This window comes from Buceros rhinoceros, unplaced genomic scaffold (genome assembly GCF_000710305.1).
Source record: "Buceros rhinoceros silvestris isolate BGI_N320 unplaced genomic scaffold, ASM71030v1 scaffold7808, whole genome shotgun sequence".
NCBI classification, from domain to species: Eukaryota; Metazoa; Chordata; class Aves; order Bucerotiformes; family Bucerotidae; genus Buceros; species Buceros rhinoceros.
Window position 1 is genome coordinate 1 of NW_010428529.1, and position 10,165 is coordinate 10,165.

A 10,165-nucleotide genomic window follows, 5' to 3' on the forward strand; every position below is an offset into this window, starting at 1 on the left:
GTGGGGGTGGGGGCCGGCTTTGCCTGTCGGTGCGGGGTTACGGGGGGCTCGCAGTGTTCCCGCCGTGTTGGGGGTGCTGGCGCTACTGGAGTGATGCGAGTGTCTGTGTCTGCCCCGTCTTTATGCGGGTTTTATTCCTGCGTTTCCCAAACTGTGTTTGGTGCCTCGAGTTCCTGCTCGGGATGCAGCGATTCCAAGGCAGTAGGTACCCGGGCTCCGTTTTTGTCCTTCGACTCCATCACCGTGACTGCCAGGCACACAACTCTGCCGAGATGTCTGCGCAGGTGTCAGGGTTTCCAGCGTGGTTTCTGATCCCATCTTGATGTAAGAGATGGTGAATGCCCGCTGTAGCTGGGTTACTCAGTGTGTACCCTCATCAGCAGAGGGTGAGTGGGCCCTGCATCTTGAGGAGGAGTTGTGTGTGATGTGTGTCTGTTGGAGCACTGCCGCGTTGCAGAGTGACCTGGCCTTTCAGGGAGGGTTCTGCAGGCCTAGGCGATGGTCAAAGGCAAGCTTGCTGGCAAAGTTAGGTTAGGTGATGGCAATGTTTTCAGATGAAAGTGGACTTGAGAAGAAGTGCTTCCTGCTTAAAAAAAAAAAAAAAGCCACCATCAAACACCACAACTTGTTCATTGTTTTTATAGATTTTTATCACTGTTATTAGTTGCTTAATGTGGCACGTAGAACATGCAGCATGTAGATTTCTCACTGGCCAAGGAAGGTCATATTGTGTATGTACATCTCTTCTCAATGAAGTGATCCTCAGATTTGAGGCCGTACCAATTCCTTTCCCAGAACTGTGCTGTTGGCAGCTGGGGAAGTTGCTCCCTGTGATCTGTGCCACCAGCAGTGCCTGGGTATTGCCAGGCTGTGGTGCTCAGGGCATGGAGGTTGGGTCTCCTCCTCCAGAGCTGCCTTTGGGATGCACTAACCTGAAAGTAGTGAGGAGAGCTTTGTTCCCATCTCCCTTGCACCCACCTGAGGAGAACTGGTGCAAGGTGGAAGGATATCCTAGTCCATATGGCACGTAGGAGGAGGCATGGCTGAGAGATGCTGTCTTGAGGCAGAATGTCTCCTCAGCTTGCTCTGGAGAGCTGCAGGTCCTTACCCTGCCTTGAACTGTACCGTTACGAGTCCTTGGTGATGGAGATTCCTGTTCCTTTGCTTCTCTGCAGCGTAAAGATTTTGCAGCTTCTCATGTGATGGGGAAGGAAGAGTCAAAGATGTCCTCTTACCTCCTCTTGGACAGGGTATCTGTAGCAATCAGGAGTGGAAGGTTGAAGGGGCATGTAAATGAACTGAATTTCAGTGTTAATTTTTTTCTTTTAAATAATTGTAAGAAAGAAATGTACATAATTTGAGCAATTTCAATGATGAAGGATCACCAAAACAGAGCAGTATATGCCAACTCAAGAAGTTCTAATTTTAAAATTGTCCATGCAGCCTAAGTTTTATCTTTAGACTATTGTTTACTTTAAGAAACAATAAATGACCTTACAATTAAAGATTTTCAAATACTATTACATCATACCTTTTCCCCCGTGAATGCAAAACCTGTAAGCACTGTGTTCTGTCTTGCATATGACAAATCCCATCTGTGACAGTTGCGTATGGAAGACTTTGCATGAGTGTTTACTCATGCAAAATTAAGGAGATGGAGCTCGATTGCCATTTACTGTAGATATCTTTATATTGCTCTGTGAAGTACTTAGCTGTAATTTACTCCCATTTTAAGGTAAGAGGCCCATTATGGAAGTGTAATAAAACTCTGGAGCTGGATGGCGTGCTTACCTGCTTGTCTTGTTGATCTGAACTGCCTTCGTAGACCTGCGTTATGATCTATTTAACCGTCGTGAGTATGAACTTGTTCCATCCACAGCCCCACTGAAATTAATTAGGCTGTCTACAGAGTACTACTTGAGGAAACTAAAGGTAGCAAAATCTTTTTTCCATAGTTCTGTTTAACCAGGAACACGTAAGCTGAAAGTTGGAGAGAAGTAAGGTTATGCTAGAGACCTTATGCTGCTGATGGATGATATGTACCACAACGTTCCTGTGTTTCTTCTTCCTTCTTTGTGGTGGATTCCATTTTGTCTTGTTTTTGTAAGTTTTCATGTTACAGATTTTATGGTGACATCACGTTAGGAATAGTTCTGGAGTTTCACAGAGCCTCGGTGGTGGAGGGCTGATTAAAAACATGGAATCTCCTGTGGTTCTATTACTGTCTTAAAAGCCTGTCCCCAAGGCAATGCATGCTGCTCTTCTTTTTTCCTTTTATTCTTTATCTTTAGTTACTAGTGACAACTGAACTGCCTCCAGTCTCGTATTATTTGGAAGTCTGTTTTTAGAAGTAAACATTTCAGAAATGCTCGTGCCACTCAAGTGCTTTAGTGCCACTGATTCTCTTCTTTCTTTTTAATATATTTTTTATTTTTCTTAATAGAACACAGACCTCTCTGGGGCTAGATTTTCAAAGGTAATACCATACCTAAAAATGCAGGCATCAACTGGGATTTTCCAGAGATTGAGTGTTGCAAGGTATTTATCTCCTGCTAATTTTAGCAGATTGGAAATCCCAGAAGTTATCCCAGATAAATGCTATCTGCTTCTCCAAGTTCCTAAATGCCTTTGAAGTCAAATTCTGTTTTTAAAAGTGATTTAGGAATGAGGTTCCCATGTAGCATTTAATTTACTTTTCCCTAATTTTTCAGAAGGGTTATTTTAAAATGTGTCTCACTATTTGCTTAAACAGAGGAACAAATCTCATAGCATAAACACAGTTGCTACCAATGTGCCCTTAGCTGGAACTGATCTGCAGAGGCCAAGATAATGCTTCCCTCGATCCCTCTGTGGCAGTGAACAGGATTTGTTATGATAAGAAGCTAATAAGAAATTAACCAAAGTAGCTGTGCCTCGATTCATGCTCTCATTGCTCTGCGTTATTCTAAGAATGTTCATCCCGGGGTTTAGATGTGATTTATAAACTTTAATTAAATAAGCCCTTGTAGGAAGTCTAGGGTTAGTTCGAAAAATTTGAATTAACAGAGAAATAATTGAATAAAGGTTAATATGGGCTAAGCTCTCCCATTCTGCAGAAGAAGATGATATATCTTTAAATGTTGCATCGGTTGTAGTTAGAAAAGGAAACTTGAGAAATAGCTCAAGGTCGTTCAGCGAGACCATGGGAGAGAACCCTTGGGAGCTGACTGCGCACAACAAGGTGTGCTCACCTTGGTTCTCGCTCTTTGCTTTTTGTTGACTCAAGTAGGATATCTTTCCTCAGGAAGGACTTTGAGTATTTGAGGGATGTGTTTGTGAGTTTATGTATTTTGTATCTACCTCTGTATAAAAAACATCTGTTTTCAGTGTTTGGTTTCTTTTTAAGTCATCATTAGCAGTAACACATTGTAATATTTGTTTAGGCCTTGGAGTGTGAGCTTGTTCTTAGACCATCAGAAGGGGATGCGGCTAAAGGTTGTGTCCCTCCCCTCCCCATTCACACAACTGTGTGTGCTGCGCATGTTGTCACATCTTCCAGTGGTCAAGGAGCTCTGGGGCAAGCGTGTGTGCTGGGTCAGGTACTATGTGGACTCTTGACGTGTCCAGGAGGGTGCCATGGAGTACTAACAACTGCATTTCAGACTTCAGTCCTCTTCTCATACACACATTTCTTAATCTGGCCCTGGCTGTCTGGGATGTTGCTGTTCCTGTGGGAATATAAGTGTTATAAACTGACTTCATCCTGCTTGGCATTGTGAAAAGGCATAAAGTAGGGGCAGTGAAGCTACAGAACTTGTGCCCTGGGTTGTTGGTGTACCTGGTAACACTCCTTCTTTCAACATTTTTGTCTCTCTGGTCTAGGTCTGAAGAAGACACCTCATCCTTCAGAAGTAGCATGCTCACAGTCTTCCTGGCCAATGATTCTTCTACAGCAAGCAGGACTTCCTCCTCATCCTGAGAAGCCTTCATCTCTTCCTATGTCAGTGGCTACAAGGCCAAGAGCCAGCTCACCACTCTCCCCACCAAAATCTCTCGGACTGGGGCCTTCCTTTCATCACACACAAGAAGAAGACCTTGCAAAGGTGGTGGAGCAGGACCCTATGCTGGAAGAACTATGTAAGCCTCTGTGCTGTAAGCTTTGCAATGTCACTCTGAATTCAACACAACAAGCCCAGGCTCATTACCAGGTAAGGAGAGGAGCAGGAGGCTTTCAGAGCTGCTGCAGCTGATGTAGATGTACCCGTGCCAGCATGTGTACGCCAGTAGCGTTGCTGGCAGCACAGAGCTAAGTGTGGGCTAATGCACACTTAGCTGCTCAAGGGTGTTTTGAGTGCTTTGTTGAGGTGGCTGCACACCAGCAGCAGCGTTTGAGTTACCTCATCTGAAGCTACCTCTACGCTATGTGATGGACTGGGAGCTGCGGCTAGAATTGCTCTGTAGAATTTTCTTCACCCTGCTTGAGTTTTCTGTTCGTCTAGACATGCAGCAGTGCATTCATGAACAGTGTCATCCCTGCAACATGTTGTGAAAGCTTTGTCCACAGGATCAGAGAAGTGGTACCAAGATGGCATGGGTGAAAAGGCAGACACTTACAATTCTCCTTGGTTTTGTGTAACCTGTACACTCATTCAATAAAACAGAGATTCTGATTCCACTGAGGAGATTTTGTAAGGCCTGGACAGGTGTTTTCTGTTGGATCCAGCAGCGCGGTTAGAAAAGGGAGCTGCTGCCTTGTGCTCATCACTGCCTCCTTCCTGAGGTTGTGAACAACTGATATGCTGGTGGGGCTGTTCATGCAAACTGCCTCATCTGCTTTGGACAGCATCAGCTGAGCCAGCTCAGACCAAATTAATTTTATTCAAGCTGGTCTGGACGACTTGTCTGAAATAAGTAAGGGACTATTGGCATATGATTCTTTACTGAGAGATCAAATACGTCAGAGTCTTACGTTACCCTGTTTTACTTATACTCTCTCTTACTAGTGCTATATTTATGTGAGATGTAGAGGTAGTAACTTTAACCACCAGCAAATCCAAAAGGGTGGTTGTCCATATCCTCAAGACAGCAGACAAAATCTCAGTCTTGCTGTTGGACCTGAAGAAGTGGTATGGTGCCGGTGAAAGGGTAGGTTGAGTTAGTGTTACACTTCAGCATCTGATTTCTGCGATATTTCTGCCATGAGGGGACATTTATAGTACATAATTTGCATTTATGCATATGCCATATTATATATCCACAATGCAGATACACATTCTTATGTAGCTCTATCACATTTTCAAAACACTGGAAAGGACTATAGCATATGTTTTCTGAGAGAAAATAAAATAAGCAGCGGACTTCTTTTAGGTTCAATCTCACGTTTTAACTCACTCTTGCAGCCCCACAAAAGAAGTATGTTTGTGTTTGGGCTTACGAAAACGCTGTGCAAAGCAGTTAATGTTTCATGTTTAAAATACAAAACACTAGTGTTAAGTGAAAGGGAACGAGATTGAGGAACTAATTGTAAATTTACTAATTTGAGAAAATCGGTTGAAAATGAGGCCAAATCAAGGTAGGTGATGAGCATTTTAGAGAAGGGGGGATTCCAGCATCTCTCAAGTTCAGAGCTGTTATTTTCTGAGTGGCAGCTTCTTTCCCTGAGGCGCCATCTTCATGGGCTCCTTCTCATTTCAGTCACTGGTCCCTTATTCTTTCAATGTTAATTTGGGTTCTCTTTCTAGGGTAAAAACCACAGTAAGAAACTCCGAAATTACTATGCTGCCAATAGCTGTCCAGCACCTGCCAGGATGAGTAATTCGGTTGAGCCTGCCCCACCTCAGGTTCTCTCCCATCCAGCTCAGGTAAGACATGGGAAGGTGACTGAGATCATGCGGCTTCCTTGTCACCTACGCCTCAGTAAGGATAACTAGATCTCACACTGAGGATTACTGCAGGACTGGGGAAAGAATTTTCCTTGTGATGGCACAGCATGGAAGGAATGGCCTGTTGTGAGCTGTTTGCTTTCCTTTGAAGATGCAGGTATTGATCTGCCTTTGCAGCAAAATATTGGACTTGAAATGTTATATTTCTGCATGCCAAATACTTTGATTCCTAGGTAAGTTAGATGTGCTGCTGATTATGGTTGTTTAAGGGCAGTTATAAAACAGTATTGTTGGAGCTGGATTTGGACACGAGGGTGTGGCATCCACTCTGCACATTCCGTTGTGTGAGGGAAGCCTACTCAGAAAAAGTGCTTAGGTGCTCCTACACCCATTGCCCAGGGCTGTTAACGAATTCCTCTTTTGTTGCTCCTTTTGAAGAGCTCATTCTTGTGAATGAGGGTGAATGAATTGTTCCTTCAGTGATCCAGATTAATTCTATGCTGGGCACATTAGAGGCAAAAGAGATGATTTTTACATTCTTCCTCTAGAATCCATCACTTCTGATTGTCATGAGGCTTAACAGCTAACCTGGCTCTTGTGTGTGACTATGCAGAGAACCACAGCTGGGCTGCAGGGACAGAAGCTGTCCCTGTCATTTCCCAAAGCATAAGCCTCTGTTGTCTGTGGAAAAGAAAAGAGCATTTGCTGTAATTGTACAAGCTATTGGAGCCCCCAGAGGGAGACTCAGTCCTGTGTAGAATAACTTTGGGACTCACAGAACTGAACTGAGAGGGCATGGGGTCCACTCCTAGGTATTGGAACAAGGGTGCTGTACCTGGTAGGGCATCTGATGTGGGGTTTTTTTTTAGTGGAGAATGTGATCCATGGTAATAAAAAGACCACTCTGGGGCCCTATGAGGATTCACGTTGTAACATAGAAGTCAAAATTGTCTGTGTGTCTATAAGCTTGAACATTATCAAAGATGTGAAAGAAACTCCACTTGGCAAGTGCCACAGTGACGTGGCCATATGAATCACTGCTGCTGCCCTGTCTACAAAGTGCTTTTCTCTGGACATCACACACTGAGGAGACATGGTTGCTGCCCCGATCAGTGTGTGGTCTGACTAGACAAGCAAGGTATCCTTCGTATGGCAGGAGCTACTCAAGTGAGGCTGGGTCCTTCCTTCTAAGTCTTGATCCAGATGTCCTCCTACCTGAAGGGAAAGGATAGAGGTTTGGCAGCTCTGCTATCATTTTGGGGTTGTTTTTTTTAATCTCTTAGTGTGGTCAGGGTGCTGTGAAGAGACAGGGTGCTGTGGAGGGATTAGGTACACTGTAAATATGAGAGAAGAACACCTTTGCCTTTCAGTGGATCTTCCTCAACGTTCATCAGCTCCCAGCAGTCAGGAGTCAGAAGAGTTAAATCATTGCTGTGAAGTAAATAAGCCACTGTAGCTATTGCAGAGGTACAGGGTGTTTGTTCAAATTGCTTTCCTCTCCATCTGAGGCCAGGGATTTGCCTAGATTGCGAGGAATTTGCAGATTATCGTGGAGGATGAAGCAGGGAAAATGAAGTTCTTATAAGAACAGTTCGGAGAGCACTTGAGAGTGTCCTAATCCGTATGCTCTAATTCCAGCTCTTTTGCTGCCTGCTGCAGATGATACTGGTCTCAGCCCCTGTGATTAAAATACTGAAATGATTTAACCGTCTTGTGTTTCACATGCTGTCTCTCCCTTTGCTGCTAGATGGGATCCAGTAAACCAGGTGGCCGGGTGATCTTGGCCACAGAGAACGATTACTGCAAGCTTTGTGATGCCTCATTTAGTTCTCCAGCTGTGGCACAGGCTCACTACCAAGGGAAGAATCACGCCAAAAGGCTGCGCCTTGCAGAAGCACAGAATAACTCTTTCTCGTAGGTATTGCTCAACTTCCCACTCAGGCTGAAAGCATGTGGCAGTGTCTCTGGTAGTCTTCCTCTCAGAAAACCCTGAACCGCAGCTGTTCATATTTGTTTAATCTTCAGGGATGCATCAGAACTAGGCAAACGAAGGGCAAGGAAAGAAGGGAATGAATATAAGATGATGCAGAACAGAAGAAATATGTATACAGTTCAGAACAACACAGGTAATTGGGAGCTTGCATCTGTTCTATAGTTGGAATAATTATCGGCAATAATCAGACTTGTTTTTTCTTCTGTTTCTGAGGTCTGTTTTTGCAGAGACAGGTTCAGGAAAGAGCTGGTCCTAGCTCTGCTGATACTTCATGTCTGCATGGTATTTTTTTCCCAACTACTAAAGTTCCTTTGTTTTGTCAGCCTGCTTGTTAGTTCAGTTTCTCAGTTTGTAACTTAATTTGCCATCTGCCTGTCTCTAAGGCTGCTCTAAGTGGTGACAGTTTTCCTGCTTTATTTTCTTGGCAAGTGGCCAGGTGCTTTGACTCCTACTGTAGCACATCAACCTGTACTTGCACTCCCGTGACCAGAATGAGAGTAGGTTAGCCTCCCTCTAAGACCATCTGTTCCTAGAGTCAATTCCTTCCTCAGGTGTCAGATGCTAACTTTGCCTCCTTACTATGATTTAAAGTGTGTTTTATGGTGTCCAGCCCAGCATCTGTTTCTCTTTCATTCTAAGATATGTTACGAGCCCATATTAGCTGAAGCCCTGATTTCGGGTGAAGCTTGGTTTAATTGTGTCATTCTGACCACTGTGATGTGGAAAAGACAAGTGTGTTAAAGTTCTATTAAATATCGTTTTGTGACAATTTTAAACTGAGGCAGCTTATTCTAATCAAAAGACTGTCCTAACTGTGGAATTGAAAGATTAAGAAAAAAAGATTGATTCATCACTTAAATTGTTAGGCTCATAATTTTCACAGCCTTATTGATTCTTAGAAAGATTGGGGCACTAAGCCCACTCTACTGCTCTAGAAAATACTGGCAAATACTGCTCCCCTGTGTGCTACAGCCCTGTAAATCTGGATTTCAGTGGAGAAGTCATGTGGTTCAGACTCTAATCAGTTAAAGAAGCTAATCTTTGTCTGCCTTTTAATCATTCGTTGAACTCAGAAGTTGTCACTGAGCTGCCTGAAGCTTTTCTTTCTCATGGATAAAACAAGCTTTTCTGTTGACTCCTCAGGTCCCTACTTCAATCCCCGCTCACGCCAGAGGATTCCTCGGGATCTGGCCATGTGCGTTACCCCCAGTGGCCAGTTCTACTGCTCTATGTGCAATGCCGGGGCCAGCGAGGAGATGGAGTTCAGACAGCACTTAGAAAGCAAACAGCATAAAAGCAAGGTGTCCGAACAGCGGTACAGGAATGAGATGGAGAACCTGGGCTATGTACAATGACGCACCACCCTTGGCAGTAGTTTGCAAATAGAGCAGCTTGTCTCTCACCTGCTGTTTGCCACATGCCCTGCTTCGTGCTCCATTTGATAGGAGTATGCTCTCGAGCTATACATGTAACACCTGCAAACGTAATGGTGTGGTTAGATTTTTTTTCTGTCATAGTTGGCAGGATGACGCTGTGCAGGACATGAAGTGTTTTTGATGTTTGTTTGCTAATTATCTACGGCTCTTCATTGTATTGAGTGGCAGGGAGGACTTTGTCTTCTTCCCAGCCTTCTGCATGAATATGCAAAGCCCAAGAAGTGCTGGAAACTTCTGTGGTTCTACCACACAGGTGGACCATGTGCAAAGCCCACTCCCCTCTTTGCACACCACAGAGCAGTGCTCCAGAATGCCTCCCTAAAGCTGAAAAAGACTGAATCTCTGGGCAGGGACGGGGCCTGTGAATGTGTGAATTAGGTGGAGTACTTGTCCACAAATTGCTGCTCATGGCCCCCATTTCAGCCCGGGGTAGATTCTTTCCATATCCTTGTAGAAAGGCTGCACATACCTCTCCTCTTTGGAGTGTCTTGCCTCTTACCGCTTCCTCTGCAATGCAGATTTCATTCTGAACATCTGACAAAAAGATTCTTGGTGGTCTTGGCTGGGCACCTTAACGCACCGTGGGTGTAGCTCATCTCCCTGAGGAGAGTCCATGGGGATCTCGGTGGTTTAATTAAGGGAATTGGAAAGCAAGCTTGCTCAGATGAGGTGTGCTCTGCCCTGATTCTGCCTTAGACTGAGTAGGGTGGGGAACAGGTTGGATGGAGGGAGCGATCTGCTGTAATTTCTTTGCATACTGATGTGGAAGAGAGCAAGTGTTGGTCTCTGGCTTGCAGCTCTATTGCTCTGGGGTAGTAGGGCTGCCTGGACCTTGGGGAGCAGATACTGGTGTGTCCCACTTCAGTGCCATTCCC

General features: G+C 44.5%; 1 protein-coding gene across 1 annotated transcript; it reads left to right on the plus strand.

The window, feature by feature from the left end:
- Nucleotides 1-3,917: 3,917 nt before the first annotated feature.
- On the plus strand, nucleotides 3,918-9,390 carry ZMAT3 (zinc finger, matrin-type 3). The gene is made up of 5 exons (XM_010142311.1): nucleotides 3,918-4,187; nucleotides 5,721-5,840; nucleotides 7,609-7,775; nucleotides 7,887-7,987; nucleotides 8,998-9,390. Exons 1-5 carry the CDS (start codon nucleotides 3,918-3,920, stop codon nucleotides 9,207-9,209), a joined length of 870 nt encoding a protein of 289 aa, XP_010140613.1. The 3' UTR covers nucleotides 9,210-9,390.
- Nucleotides 9,391-10,165: the final 775 nt, after the last annotated feature.